The following is a 16,292-nucleotide window of genomic DNA, read 5'->3' as shown; positions in this document are numbered from 1 at the left end:
CCCAGCGCCGCGACAGTTTGCAGGTCGCCGGCCAGGTGTACCGCTGTGTAGGCTGTACCCCTCGTTTGCAGGGACCCACACACACCCGCAAATCCGGTCCGAGGACCCTAAGAAAGGATAATTAACAGTATTTATGTGCTGGTGTGTTGGGAGCCGAAGGAGCTCATGTCCTGTTGGCCATGCTGCTTGGCCACGCTCCCCTCGATTTTTCTCTAATGTGCTGTTTAGGTTCAGGTTAGGGTTTGGTGGAATTTGCGTAATCGTGTTACTCTAATCTCTGCGAAACGGTAAAAAATCTCAGCGAACCCGCGGAATCGCTTGTTCGCAATGCTTTTTTACTGTTTGCAATTGCTGTTTGCGTGCTCGGGGGGAAATATCTTGCGAACATGCATTTGAGAACGCGAATAAGCAAAAAATGTTGCGAAGTCGCGGAACGCAGAATTTTGGGCAATTTTGCGTTCTCCGCTGAACGCAAAATTACCCAAATTCCGCAAATTTCGCAAACGGAACAGAATTTGGCGCCCAGACCTAGTTCAGGTGCAGGCCTTTGCAGACTTAAAACAATAACTAGTGACCAGTATTTTTCGCTTATAAGGTGACAACCCGAACAGCCAGACAATGAAGAACAGAACCCACTGCACCCATGCATGCTAGTGCAACCGGACATTCCAACCCAGGCTCCAGCTGCAGCCGGTGTCTACAGCCAGACTCCCAGGGCCAGGCCCACTCGCACCCACTGTTGGTAAACACGTGGAGCGAAACACGGAAGGGCAGACCCCGCGAGCAAGTGGGTGCTCTGAATGTAAACAGCAAGAGGCCCAGCTGCACCCTGGGGCGCTCAGGGCGTCTCTTTCACTTTCTGCAACTAGAACTGCAGGGTGTGAGGTTCACTTATGGGCAGGGCCGGCCTTTGCTAAGATAGCGCCCTGCCCTGAGCGGAGAGGAGAGGAATTTGGTGCACTTGCTGATGGTAGTTAATGAAATGAAGCAGCAGGGAGCCCTTTGTGCCCACGTGGTCAGTCCCTGGCAGAGCACGGACTGGCCCCTGAGCACAAATATCCCCGGACCTCCCCCGGAGGGCTAAAGTGATGTTAAAAACATCGCCCAGCGTATGATAATGAAGGATTAACACCACTTTAAACTGGCAAATCAGACAGAAACGAACAAGCAGGGACACAGACAAAGCTGGAGCAAGGTAAGAGGGACGCCCCTCAGAATATTGACGCCCTGGGCCCGGGCTCAGCTCGCCATTACTAAAGGCCGGGTGCCTGTGGGTACCCTGAGGGCAACTGTGTACAGCCAGAAATCAGGTCCAAGCTGCAATCAGGTAAGCTCAGAGTTTGCACATTTTCAGCTGAACTGCACCCAGGGATATTCAGATGTGGGTGTGCCTAAACTAACGTCCGTCAATATATGCATCCATGGGTGCTGAGAGTGAGGTTTTTAAGGGCTGTTTGGCCTCTGACTGGACTCTTCCTCATGTGTCCCCAGATTGCGTGTTTTTAGGTCTCACGGGGCGTCGAAGGCTCCAGCCTCCAGCAGTGGAAATGGGTAATTCCTCCCGGGAGGGGAATGTGCCTTTCAGGGCAGCTCTGCAGAGGGATTCAGTGTTTCGTGCACAAAAGAGCCCCGGGCTGCCTGTCAAGTTCCTAATTAAATAGAACAAAGACGTTCTAGCATTACCTGCAACGGGGAATCCTGCGGCCATCATGAATTTTGAACATCTTTCATCAAAATGTAGAAGTCTGGAGTGTGGGTGACTGACGCACAATATCTTCTTTCCACTCTGTCTGCCTGTATGAGCTACTGCTTCCTTAAGGAAGTCTAGAGACTGAAGTAAGGGTGTCCAACGTAGGTCCGGATTGGTGGTAGGCGCAGATCCATGCCAGACTGTCAGGGTTTCCACATCGAAGGCCTTTGAATACACTGAATCTAAACAGAAATAACTGTACATAGTCGATGATTATCCTGACAATGTGGCATGGATCCGGCCCTTCTGGACCAACGATGGACACCCCGGCTTTAAGGTAACTGACTTTGAAGATTCCACTGAAGTGGCCCAATAACTTGTCTATCTGTTGCAAGACTTCCTTAGGTCCATTTGTAAACAAAGAATGCCCCTTTTGATGTATTTACGGTCATTGGTGTGGGTTTAATAGCGGGTGAGTCTAAACCTAGTTAAAAAGTACTAGGACAAACAAACCAATGGCCCTCAATAAGACAGCCTCCCCAGAGCTGGGCTGTATGTGTGCTACATCTCCCCTGAAGCCTTCTAAGAAACCCTGGGTTTCTTGCTTTTCTTTTAGTCCTTGCACTGTTCTCAGATTCTCTGTATTGTTGCGGTACATCTTACATTGTTCTCCGCATCGCCTACTTTTTTTTCAGATTCTCAGCATTGTTTCCAGTATTTGTCGACCTGCTCCCAGTATTCCATATGTTGTATTCTATGCATTGTTCCCTTTATACCTTTTATTGTTCCCAATAATTCAACAACATTGTTCCCAGCATTCTTTGCATTCTTCCCTATATACCTTGCAATGCTCCCACTATCCCCTACATTCTTCACAGTATTCCAAGCAGTTACCAACATTACCTTCAGTTTCCAAGTATTTTTTGAATTGGTCTCAGTATTCCTCGAATTGTTGCAGTATTCCTTAAACTGTTCCCAGTATTCTGAGCATTGATACCAGTAGTCACCATATTGTTCCCAGTATTCATTTAATTGTTTATAGTATACTCTGCATTGTTTCCAGTTTTTGTGGTTGCATTGCGTCCAGTATTCCTACTTTGTTCAGTATTCCTTTCATTCACCCCAGTATTTCTACATTGTTCCGAGTATTCCATGCAATGTTCCTAACAGTCCCTACTTTGTTCCCAATATTCATAAACATATTCCTACTATTCCTTAGATTATTAGATATATTCTTTGCATTGCTCTACATTGTTCTCAGCATTCATACATCATTGTTCAGATTTTCTATACTGTTCCCCACATTCCTTCCATTGCTCCTAGTATTCTGTGCATTGTTCCCAGCATTCCGTGCAATCTTTCTAGTGTTGCTTACTTCTCAGTATTCTCTGCATTGTTCCCAGCGTTCCTCGCATTGTTCCCAGTGTTGCTTACTTTGCACCAGGTATTCTCTGCATTGTTCCCAGTATTCTGTTGCAGTGATTCTGCACATACACAGAACTATGCACAAGGAAACAGGACTTCAGTTTATAAGGGTATACCAACCTACCCCATCGGTACCCAAAATCCCAAACCGACTAGCTATAGTGTCTCATTCCTTCTCCAAATACCACGGAGCTACAAATGATCAGACAACCCAGAACACAACACTCCTGACTCTCTCAGGAATCGCGGGAGCAAGACGTACTCTTTCGCTCACTCACTCGCACTTGTCCACAGTGAGAATAGGCAGAGTCACTGAAATAGTTTAAAATGTTTAACTATTGTGCTCTACTATAAAGTATACGTGCTACTAATAGAAGAAAAATGCATAAACTCAGCACAGTTAGCATGGTTACAATTCCATAGAATACAAAGGCAGAAGCCATTTTAACCAACTGTGGAATCTAGGGCATTTAGGCCTAACCACCCACCCCTTGACTAGAAGAAGATTATTTTATATAAAGGAAGATCTCTGGGTTTTGACAGCAGACCCCATACCTTAAAGCCTGGATGTAAGGTTTACATCATAGGAACAGCGGAGCTCTTCTCCAAGGAAAGGCTTTCTCCAAATGTGTTAAAACAACATGCAGTAACGTGTGCCAAAGCAGCAACATGGCAGCCAAGCTCATGCTAACTTAGCAATGTTGACAATGTCCCTAAGGGCCATATAACAATTCTCTGCGTTGTTATCAGCATTGCTTGCATTGTTCCCAGTGTTGCTTACTTCGCACCCAGTATTCTCTGCGTTGTTCCCAGCATTTGTTGCATTGTTCCCAGTGTTTCTTACTTCGCACCCAGTATTCTCTGCATTGTTCCCAGCAATCCTGGCATTGTTCTCAGTGTTGCTTCCTTCACAATCAGTATTCTTTGCATTGTTTACAGCGTTTCTTGCATTGTTCCCAGTGTGGTTTACTTCACACCCAGTAGTCTCTGCATAGTTCCCAGCGTTCCTTGCATTTTCCCCAGTGTTGTTTACTTCACAATCAGTATTCTTTGCACTGTTCACAGTGCAAATGCATTGTTCCCAGTGTTGCTTATTTTGCACCCAGTATTCTCTGCATTCTTCCCACCATTCCTTGCATTGTTCCGAGTGTTGCTTACTTCGCACCCAGTATTCTCTGCATTGTTCCCAGTGTTCCTCACATTTTTCCCAGTGTTGCTTACTTTACAATAAGTATTCATTGCATTGTTCACAGCGTTTCTTGCATTATGCTCAGTGTTGCTTACTTCACACCCAGTATTCTCTGCATTGTTCCTTGCATTGTTCCCAGTGTTGCTTATTTTGCACCCAGTATTCTTTGCATTGTTCCCAGCAGTCCTTGAATTGTTCCCAGTGTTGCTTATTTTGCCCCCAGTATTATCTGCATTGCTCCCAGCGTTTCTTGCATTGTTTCCAGTGTTGCTTACTTCGCACCAGTATTCTCTGCATTGTTCGCAGTGTTGCTTACTTCACACCCAGTATTCTCTGCATTGTTCCCAGCGTTCCTTGCATTGTTCTCAGTGTTGCTTACTTCCCACCCAGTATTCTCTGTATTGTTCCCAGCCTTCCTGGCATTGTTCCCAGCACTCCTTGCATTGTTCCTAGTGTTGCTTACTTCACAATCAGTATTCTTTGCATTGTTCACAGCATTTCTTGCATTGTTCCCAGTGTTGTTTGCTTCACACCCAGTAGTCTCTGCATAGTTCCCAGCGTTCCTAGCATTTTTCCCGGTGTTGCTTACTTCACAATCAGTATTCTTTGCATTGTTCACAGCGTTAATGCATTGTTCCCAGTGTTGCTTACTTCGCACCCAGTATTCTCTGCATTGTTCCCAGCGTTCATTGCATTGTTCCCAGTGTTGCCTATTTCGCGCCCAGTATTCTCTGAATTGTTCCCAGCGTTCCTTGCATTGTTCCCAGTGTTGCTTATTTTGTACCCAGTATTCTCTGCATTGCTCCCAGCGTTTCTTGCATTGTTTCCAGTGTTGCTTACTTCGCACCCAGTATTCTCTGCATTATTCCCAGTGTTGCTTACTTCACACCCAGTATTCTCTGCATTGTTCCCAGCGTTCCTTGCATTATTCCCAGTGTTGCTTACTTCCCACCCAGTATTCTCTGCATTGTTCCCAGTGTTGCCTACTTCACACCCAGTATTCTCTGCATTGTTCCCAGCCTTCCTGGCATTGTTCCCAGCACTCCTTGCATTGTTCCCAGTGTTGCTTACTTCACAATCAGTATTCTTTGCATTGCTCACAGCGTTTCTTGCATTGTTCCCAGTGTTGTTTACTTCACACCCAGTAGTCTCTGCATAGTTCCTAGCGTTCCTTGCATTTTTCCCAGTGTTGCTTACTTCGCACCCAGTATTCTCTGCATTGTTCCCAGCAATCCTGGCATTGTTCTCAGTGTTGCTTACTTCACAATCAGTATTCTTTGCATTGTTTACAGCGTGTCTTGCATTGTTCGCAGTGTTGTTCACTTCACACCCAGTAGTCTCTGCATAGTTCCCAGCGTTCCTTGCCTTTTCTCCAGTGTTGTTTACTTCACAATCAGTATTCTTTGCACTGTTCACAGTGTGAATGCATTGTTCCCAGTGTTGCTTATTTTGCACCCAGTATTCTCTGCATTGCTCCCAGTGTTTCTTACATTGTTCCCAGTGTTGCTTACTTCGCAAACCAGTATTCTCTGCATTCTTCCCACCGTTCCTTGCATTGTTCCCAGTGTTGCTTACTTCGCACCCAGTATTCTTTGCATTGTTCCCAGTGTTCCTCACATTTTTCCTAGTGTTGCTTACTTTACAATAAGTATTCATTGCATTGTTCACAGCGTTTCTTGCATTGTGCTCAGTGTTGCTTACTTCACACCCAGTATTCTCTGCATTGTTCCTTGCATTGTTCCCAGTGTTGCCTATTTTGCACCCAGTATTCTTTGCATTGTTCCCAGCGTTTATTGGATGGTTCCCAGTGTTGCTTACTTGGCACCCAGTATTCCCTGCATTGTTCCCAGCATTCCTTGAATTGTTCCCAGTGTTGCTTATTTTGCCCCCAGAATTATCTGCATTGCTCCCAGCGTTTCTTGCATTGTTTCCAGTGTTGCTTACTTCGCACCCAGTATTCTCTGCATTGTTCGCAGTGTTGCTTACTTCACACCCAGTATTCTCTGCATTGTTCCCAGCGTTCCTAGCATTGTTCCCAGTGTTGCTTACTTCCCACCCAGTATTCTCTGCATTGTTCCCAGGATTGCCTACTTCACACCCAGTATTCTCTATATTGTTCCCAGCCTTCCTGGCATTGTTCCCAGCACTCCTTGCATTGTTCCCAGTGTTGCTTACTTCACAATCAGTATTCTTTGCATTGTTCACAGCGTTTCTTGCATTGTTCCCAGTGTTGTTTACTTCACACCCAGTAGTCTCTGCATAGTTCCCAGCGTTCCTTGCATTTTTTCCGGTGTTGCTTACTTCACAATCAGTATTCTTTGCATTGTTCACAGCGTTAATGCATTGTTCCCAGTGTTGCTTACTTTGCACCCAGTATTCTCTGCATTGTTCCCAGCGTTCATTGCATTGTTCCCAGTGTTGCTTATTTCGCGCCCAGTATTCTCTGAATTGTTCCCAGCGTTCCTTGCATTGTTCCCAGTGTTGCTTATTTTGCACCCAATATTCTCTGCATTGCTCCCGCGTTTCTTGCATTGTTTCCAGTGTTGCTTACTTCACACCCACTATTCCCTGCATTGTTCCCAGTGTTGCTTACTTCACACCCAGTATTCTCTGCATTGTTCCCAGCGTACCTTGCATTGTTTCCAGTGTTGCTTACTTCCCACCCAGTATTCTCTGCATTGTTCCCAGTGTTGCCTACTTCACACCCAGTATTCTCTGCATTGTTCCCAGCCTTCCTCGCATTGTTCCCAGCATTCCTTGCATTGTTCTCAGTGTTGCTTACTTCACACCCATTAGTCTCTGCATAGTTCCTAGCGTTCCTTGCATTTTTCCCAGTGTTGCTTACTTCGCACCCAGTATTCTCTGCATTGTTCCCAGCAATCCTGGCATTGTTCTCAGTGTTGCTTACTTCACAATCAGTATTCTTTGCATTGTTTACAGCGTGTCTTGCATTGTTCCCAGTGTTGTTTACTTCACACCCAGTAGTCTCTGCATAGTTCCCAGCGTTCCTTGCATTTTCACCAGTGTTGTTTACTTCACAATCAGTATTCTTTGCACTGTTCACAGTGTGAATGCATTGTTCCCAGTGTTGCTTATTTTGCACCCAGTATTCTCTGCATTGCTCCCAGCGTTTCTTACATTGTTCCCAGTGGTGCTTACTTCGCAAACCAGTATTCTCTGCATTCTTCCCACCATTCCTTGCATTGTTCCCAGTGTTGCTTACTTCGCACCCAGTTTTCTCTGCATTGTTCCCAGTGTTCCTCACATTTTTCCCAGTGTTGCTTACTTTACAATAAGTATTCATTGCATTGTTCACAGCCTTTCTTGCATTGTGCTCAGTGTTGCTTACTTCACACCCAGTATTCTCTGCATTGTTCCTTGCATTGTTCCCAGTGTTGCTTATTTTGCACCCAGTATTCTTTGCATTGTTCCCAGCGTTTATTGCATGGTTCCCAGTGTTGCTTACTTCGCACCCAGTATTCTCTGCATTGTTCCCAGCATTCCTTGAATTGTTCCCAGTGTTGCTTATTTTGCCCCCAGTATTATCTGCATTGCTCCAAGCGTTTCTTGCATTGTTTCCAGTGTTGCTTACTTCACACCCAGTATTCTCTGCATTGTTCCCAGTGTTGCTTACTTCACAATCAGTATTCTTTGCATTGTTCACAGCGTTTCCTGCATTGTTCCCAGTGTTGCTTACTTCCCACCCAGTATTCTCTGCATTGTTCCCAGGGTTGCCTACATCACACCCAGTATTCTCTGTATTGTTCCCAGCTTTCCTGGCATTGTTCCTGGCACTCGTTGCATTGTTCGCAGTGTTGCTTACTTCACACCCTGTATTCTCTGCATTGTTCCCAGCGTTCCTTGCATTGTTCCCAGTGTTGCTTACTTTCCACCCAGTATTCTCTGCATTGTTCCCAGGGTTGCCTACATCACACCCAGTATTCTCTGTATTGTTCCCAGCCTTCCTGGTATTGTTCCCAGTGTTGCTTACTTCACAATCAGTATTCTTTGCATTGTTCACAGCGTTTCTTGCATTGTTTCCAGTGTTGTTTACTTTACACCCAGTAGTCTCTGCATAGTTCCCAGCGTTCCTTGCATTTTTCCCGGTGTTGCTTACTTCACAATCAGTATTCTTTGCATTGTTCACAGCGTTAATGCATTGTTCCCAGTGTTGCTTACTTCGCACCCAGTATTCTCTGCATTGTTCCCAGCGTTTATTGCATTGTTCCCAGTATTGCTTATTTCGCGCCCAGTATTCTCTGAATTGTTCCCAGCGTTCCTTGCATTGTTCCCAGTGTTGCTTATTTTGCACCCAGTATTCTCTGCATTGCTCCCAGCGTTTATTGCATTGTTCCTAGTGTTGCTTACTTCGCAGCCAGTATTCTCTGCATTGTTCCCAGTGTTGCTTACTGCACACCCAGTATTCTCTGCATTGTTCCCAGTGTTGCTTACTTCACATCCAGTATTCTCTGCATTGTTTCCTCCGTTCCTTGCATTGTTCCCAGTGTTGCTTATTTTGCACCCAGTGTTCTCTGCATTGCGCCCAGCTTTTTTTGCAATGTTCCCAGTGTTGCTTACTTCGAACCCAGTATTCTCTGCATTGTTCTCAGTGTTGCTCACTTCACACCTAGTATTCTCTGCATTGTTCCCAGCATTTCTGGCATTGTTCCCAGCATTCCTTGCATTGTTCCCATTGTTGCTTACTTCGCACCCAGTATTCTCTGCATTGTTCCCGGCGTTCCTTGTATTGTTCCTATTGTTGCTTATTTTGCACCCAGTATTCTCTGCATTGCTCCCAGTATTTCTTGCATTTTTCCCAGTGTTGCTTACTTTGCACACAGTATTTTCTACATTGTTCCCAGTGTTGTTTACTTCACACCCAGTATTCTCTGCGTTGTTCCCAGCATTTCTTGCATTGTTCCCAGTGTTGCTTACTTTGCACCCAGTATTCTCTGCGTTGTTCCCAGCATTCCTTGCATTGTTGCCAGTGTTTATTTTGCACACAGTATTCTCTGCGTTGTTCCCTGCATTTCTTGCATTTTCATAGTGTTGCTTACATCGCACTCAGTATTCTCTGCATTGTTCCCAACGTTCCTTGCATTATTCCCAGTGTTTATTTTGCACACAGTATTCTCTGCATTGTTCCCAGCGTTCCTTGCATTGTTCTCAGTGTTGCTTACTTCGCACCCAGTATTCTCTGCATTGTTCCCATTGTTGCTTACTTCGCACCCAGTATTCTCTGCATTGTTCCCAGCATTCCTGGCATTTTTCCTGTGTTGCTTATTTTACACCCAGTATTCTCTGCATTGTTCCCAGTGTTGCTTACTTCGCACCCAGTATTCTCTGTATTGCTCCCAGCATTCCTTGCATTATTCCCAGTGGTGCTTACTCCGCACCCAGTATTCTCTGCATTGTTCCGAGTATTCCTGGCATTGTTCCCTGTGTTGCTTATTTTACATTCAGTATTCTCTGCATTGCTCACAGCATTCCTTTCATTGTTCCCAGTGTTGGTTACTTCGCAACCAGTATTTTCTGCATTGTTTCCAGTGTTGCTTACTTCGCACCCAGTATACTTGCATTGTTCCCAGGATTCTCTGCGTTGTTCCCAGCATTCCTGAAGACAGTAAATACCTAGGCAATTGATTGGTCAAACAAGGACCTATTGCAATTCATTGATATATGAAGTGACTCAGTGTACTAAACATTTGAATTAAAATATACATTTTATTCGTATAGATTCATAATAAAAACAATCTGATCCAAAATTTTGCGACATATTACATTTGACACCATATTAACAAATGTGTAATACATACATGTGGAATGAATACAGTACACAAATTTCAAAGATACAAAATAACAACACATATAGAGATGAATTCATTATTGCTTATTGGAGAAACGTGGCTAGATGTTTGGACAAGTTCTTATTTTTTGTCTACGTGCGTATTGGTGTTTAAGCGCCTTCTTCAGGACAGCCACAGCAACCTAAAATAGGTATGCAATTGGAACCAAAAAACAATGTTTGGACCCAAGGTAACTCAATTACTTGTAGAAAAATAGATAGAAGACCATGGATATATGGAATGTCAAACATTCACTTGAAGAATAAATAATGCTAAAACCAGATCAAGATTTCTCCTATAGATGAATAAATCTGATATGATATCCAGTGCACCAGGTCAACCCAGCCGAGTCCTCCAAAATGGTCCCTATGTATGATATCAAGGGAGGAATTCTTTATGGCATAGGTAACACAAATACTTCCAAGTTAGCTGATCGAATCAAAGTTGTGTGATAGTTTCAATAGAAATAACAGACACTCTGGTCTCGAAAACGGTTCATCATACTGCCGGGTTCCCAGGATCACATTGTGCCCATTGTTGCTTACATTGCACCCAGAATTCTCTGCTTTGTTCCCAGTATTCTCTGCATTGTTCCCAGCATTCCTTACATTGTTCCAAAAGTTGCTTACTGCTCACCCAGAATTCTCTCCATTGTTTCCAGTATTCTCTGCGTTGTTACCAGCATTGCTTGCATTGTTCCCAGAGTTTCTTACTTCGCACCCAGTATTCTCTGCATTGTTCCCAGTATTCCTTACATTGTTCCAAGAGTTGCCTACTTCGCACCCAGAATTCGCTGCATTGTTCCCAGTATTCTCTGCTTTGTTACCAGCATTGCTTGCATTGGTCCCAGAGTTGCTTACTTCACACCCAGTATTCTCTGCATGGTTCCCAGTATTCTCTGCGTTGTTACCAGCGTTTCTTGCATTGTTCTCAGAGTTGCTTAGTTCACACCCAGTATTTTCTGCATTGTTCCCAGTATTCTTTGCATTGTTCACAGCGTTTCTTGCATTGTTCCCAGTGTGGCTTACTTGGCACCTTGTATTCTCTGCATGGTTCCCAGTGTTGCTTACTTCGCACCCAGTATGCTCTGCATTGTTCCCAGCGTTCCTTGCATTGTTCCCAGTGTTGCTTATTTTGCCCCCAGTATTCTCTGCATTGCTCCCAGCGTTTATTGCATTGTTTCCAGTGTTGCTTACTTCGCACCCAGTATTCTCTGCATTGTTCTCAGTGTTGCTTACTTCACACCCAGTATTCTCTGCATTGTTCCCAGCGTTCCTTGCATTGTTCCCAATGTTGCTTACTTCCCACCCAGTATTCTCTGCATTGTTCCCAGTGTTGCCTACTTCATACCCAGTATTCTCTGCATGGTCCCAGTGTTCTCTGCGTTGTTACCAGCGTTTCTTGCATTGTTCCCAGAGTTGCTTAGTTCACACCCAGTATTCTCTGCATTGTTCCCAGTATTCTTTGCATTGGTGGTGCGCATTTTATTTGCTGCTGTTTTTAAAAATATCTTTGAATTGTCTTGAATTTACCTGTGTGTCCTCCCCCTCCCTCGCGCTAAACTACAAACCGCCTTAGCGTTTTTCTCTGGCACCTACTTCTAACGTTGCCTTGCACCTGGTCACTTTAAAGGTGTGTGTATTTTAGCGACTTATCTTGTTTCACCTTGTTCGGGCAGCTTACTTGCCCGGTTCCTGTCTGTGGGTGTGGCCGATCTAAACGCCGGCATCTGCGGGGACTCGGTGCTCGAGAACAGCGGCCATCTTAGTGAGGGCGCGCTGGGGAACGTCGCTCGGACGACGCTATAAAAATAGGACCAGAACCTTATCTGCAGACTGCTTGCTGCTCTCCTGAGGCTTGAGCCGGGAGGTGCGCATTTTATTTGCTGCTGTTTTTAAAAATATCTTTGAATCGTCTTGGATTTACCTGTGTGTCCTCCCCCTCCCTCGCGCTAAACTACAAAAGGCCTTAGCGTTTTTCTCTGGCACCTACTTCTAACGTTGCCTTGCACCTGGTCACTTTAAAGGCGTGTGTATTTTAGCGACTTATCTTATTTCACCTTGTTCGGGCAGCTTACTTGCCCGGTTCCTGTTTGTGGGTGTGGCCGATCTAAACGCCGGCATCTGCGGGGACTCGGTGCTCGAGAACAGCGGCCATCTTAGTGAGGGTGCGCTGGGGAACGTCGCTTGGACGATGCTATAAAAATATACGTACATGGCTCCGCGCAGCGGACGCGCATTGCGGGCGCGCCGATCGCGCGCCGGAGTCAAGCCAGAGTCCAGCCCGTCAGCGCCCGTCCGCGACCGACCGTGGCACGGGGCAGGACTCCATGCCCCAAAGACTGACAGGGTAGATTACCATCTGAGAATCCAATATGCAAGCTCAACTCTATTAGAAATGGGTAAGATCTCTAATAATTCATGTCTGCACACCATTGACCCTAACATGATGTTACCGTCACATTGTAATATATGTAACAAACCGCTCCCCACTCTCCAGAACCACGACGTCCCTAAGACCAAATTAAAAATGATGCTGCTCAATTGTAGGTCCATGATAAAACATAAGACAGAAATCCACGATCTGCTACAAAACCGTGAATTCGATGTTATGTTCCTGACGGAAACATGGTTAGAGGAATCCTCCTCCCCCGATATCTTAGAGACAGTGCCCTCGAACTACAGTCTCCTAAGAATCGACAGGCCTAAACAACGTGGTGGAGGACTTGCTCTGATTTTCAAAAAGGAACTTGAATGTACTCTCACTAATAAGACCATCACGAATAGTGAATGTGGTACATTCTCTATAAAATTATCTCCACTTACCACCATTACTGGTCTTCTCATATATCGCCCCCCAGGCACTGCTACACCCTTCTGCAACCAACTCCTAGAAGTAGCCACCCAGCTAGCCATAAGACATAACAACTTCATGATTTTAGGTGACCTCAATCTTCACCTTGAAGACAATAATGCTAAAGAAGCTCAAATACTCAAATCAGCATTACATGCGCTGGGAATAAAATTGCTATCCACCAACCCAACGCATCAACATGGGCACCTCCTTGACCCTATATTTGCCACATGGGAAGGTATTGAGATGCTCCCCCCGGTCCCAATAATATGGTCTGACCATCCTATTAGTATTTTTTTCATCCCTACTAACATTACTAAGAATGTTCCCAATAAACCGTTGTCTGCAAAACGCCGTAATTCGAAAAATTACACCCCTGAACGCCTGATCAGCGAATTAGAGAAACACACCCTTCCGGTAGGTCAGTCCCTACAAGACACATGGAACAACTATGAACTATGGCTAGGTAAGGCATTAGACAACATCGCCCCGTGGACCTCGAAACCCCCTGTCAGGAGAACCAAATCAGAACCGTGGTACTCAGAAAAACTAAAAATCGCAAAGACCCAATGCAAAGCAACAGAACGCAAATGGAGGAAAAACTACTCCCCCGAGCTTAAGGAAATTTACAAATCGGAACTAAAAATATATCAGAAAATGGTAAGAGAGGAAAAAAGCGCCTTTTACAAATTCAGAATTGAAGAGGCAGCCAATCCCACAAAAGAACTGTTCCGTATCTATAAAGAACTAACTGACACTACGTGTTTAGATACGCAGGACACATACTCCAACGACATATGCGAACAAATAGCCGACTTCTTCATCGAAAAAGTCGAGAAAATCCACGCCACTTTCCCCAAACCCTCTATATTAGTAAAAGAGGCAAGGACCAGGACCCCCCTTACTCAAAAACCTACCCTTACTCAATTCACTACCCCTGGAAAAAAAGACTTGATCACCATTATCAATAGCATACATTCTGGTTCCCCTACCGATGTATGCCCTTTGGACAAAAGTAAAGACATTATGGAAAGCTTTCTTATAGATCACATAAGAAATATGATAACCCTCTCATTTCAAGAATGCAATGTACCAGAGGCTTGGAAAACAGCGCAAGTCATCCCTCTCAAAAAAAAAACCAACATCCCTATCACTCAATTTCAAAACCTAAGACCCATCTCCCTCCTGCCACAATGTGCCAAGATTATAGAAAAAATAGTCAACTCACAACTCATGGCTTTTCTTGAAAAGGAAAATATACTCCACCCCACTCAATCGGGTTTTAGACCTGGCTATTCTACGGAATCAGCGGTACTATACTCAACAGAATGCATCCGCAAGATGGTAGACGAGGGAGAAACAGCAGCGTTGGTCATGTTAGACCTAAGCGCAGCTTTCGATACTGTGCTTCATGCCACGCTGCTGTCCCGACTCTCAGACATTGGAGTGAAAGACCACGCTCTGGCTTGGTTCCAGTCTTTTCTCTCTATAAGATCATTCCAGCTGCACTGCCCACCCTTTAAATCATCTTCTCGTGACGTGAGCTATGGGGTTCCTCAGGGCTCGAGTTTGAGCCCTACCCTATTCAACATCTATATGGAGCCCCTGGCCCGCGTCATAGAGAACTTGGGGGTGGGCATTGTCAGCTATGCCGATGATACCCAGCTCATGTTCAAGCTTACCCCAGACAGCGAGAAATATGCCACCAATTTCTCTGGCTGCATGACTGCTGTAGCCACCTGGATGGACAACAATTGCCCCCGCTTAAACGGAGACAAAACAGAGGTGTTGGTGGTAGGGAACAATACTTCAATATGGTCCCAGGCATGGTGGCCCACGGCTCTGGGCGATCCCCCCACCCTGTAGAAAAGGTCAGAAACTTAGGGGTTATGATTGACGCGGATCTTTCGGGAAAATCTCAAGTCAACAAAATCACAGGCAAATGCTTCGGCACTTTAAAAACCCTACGAAAAATCATTGATCTCATCCCTACGGAAGCCAGAAAAACAATAGTGCACGCGCTCATAACTCCCCACTTAGACTATGGAAATGTTCTCTTATTAGGCCTTAACCAAAAACAGTTACACCAGCTACAATGCATACAGAATGCAGCCGCCCGCATGGTACTAGGTCTTCCCAGAAGAACATCCTTCAAAGCAGCCCTATCCAAACTTCACTGGCTCCCTGTTAGGGAAAGAATCCGATTCAAAAGCCTCTGCTACGCCCATAAAATCGCCCACAATAAAGGACCTATCTATCTCAGAAATCTACTGACTATCCATCGTCCCCTCAGAGACCTAAGATCTTCTGGAATGACACAATTCAAACTTCCCCGTATCTACAGAGCCAGAATGGGAGGAAGATCCTTTCGCTACCTTGGAGGTAAACACTGGAATGCTCTCCCAGTTCATCTGCGTATGGAATCCTCAGAAACGCTTTTCAGAGCCAAATTAAAAACACACCTCTTCCCTCAATAATTATTTTCCTTTCTCCCCTCCCCCCCTCTCCCTCTGACAGATTCAGTTAGCAGTTAGCGCAGGGACACACAGTTTGTGCAGCCATGCGCTTTATAAATGTCTTATTATTATTATTATTATTTGTTCACAGCGTTTCTTGCATTGTTCCCAGTGTGGCTTACGTGACACCTTGTATTCTCTGCATTGTTCCCAGTGTTGCCTACTTCGCACCCAGTATTCCCTGCGTTGTTCCCAGCATTCCTTGCATTGTTCTCAGTGTTGCTTACATCGCACCCAGAATTCTCTGCTTTGTTCCCAGTATTCTGTGCATTGTTCCCAGCATTCCTTGCATTGTTCCCAGTGTTGCTTACTTCGCACCCATCATTCTCTGTATTATTCCCAGCATTCTCTGCTTTACAATGCTCACCATGTATTCCACCCGGCTGTGCAGCTTACTGTTGCCCCCAGGTTCCTACCCAGCACACTACAAATCACAGACCTTGCCGCCAATATGCTGACGAAGATCTACCCGCTGACCCTGGGACAGAAGCCTTTCCTGAGGTAAACAGGTTGTTCATTGGGGGGGGTGGCAGCTATGGGGAGTCTGCGACGCTTGAACCCCTACATGAGGTGCTGATGAGATTCTCTGTTTTTTGGGTATTGTAGGTCTGTGTATTTACACAACAACCAGCTAACTGATGAAGGACTGCCCTCCAATGCATTCAATGGCTCGGAATATATTAACACGCTTATCCTCTCCAACAACCATCTGAGCCAAGTGCCTTCCAACATGCCACGCTCACTCATCCGGCTACATCTACAGGTGGGACAAC

General features: G+C 45.2%; 1 protein-coding gene across 2 annotated transcripts in view; it reads left to right on the top strand.

The window, feature by feature from the left end:
• Positions 1 to 16,292, top strand: part of PODNL1 (podocan like 1) — a 141,517-nt gene that overhangs the window by 54,749 nt on the left and 70,476 nt on the right. For both annotated transcript variants that reach the window (XM_086963641.1, XM_086963640.1), the window contains exons 5-6: positions 15,911 to 16,020; positions 16,126 to 16,282. In XM_086963641.1, the coding sequence (XP_086819767.1) occupies positions 15,911 to 16,020; positions 16,126 to 16,282 (267 nt within the window). The remainder of the gene's footprint in view (positions 1 to 15,910; positions 16,021 to 16,125; positions 16,283 to 16,292) is intronic.

Source organism: Lissotriton vulgaris, chromosome 1_1 (genome assembly GCF_964263255.1).
Source record: "Lissotriton vulgaris chromosome 1_1, aLisVul1.2, whole genome shotgun sequence".
NCBI lineage: Eukaryota > Metazoa > Chordata > Amphibia > Caudata > Salamandridae > Lissotriton > Lissotriton vulgaris.
The sequence above is the reverse complement of the archived record's forward strand: the minus strand, read 5'-3'. Positions and strand labels throughout refer to the sequence as shown.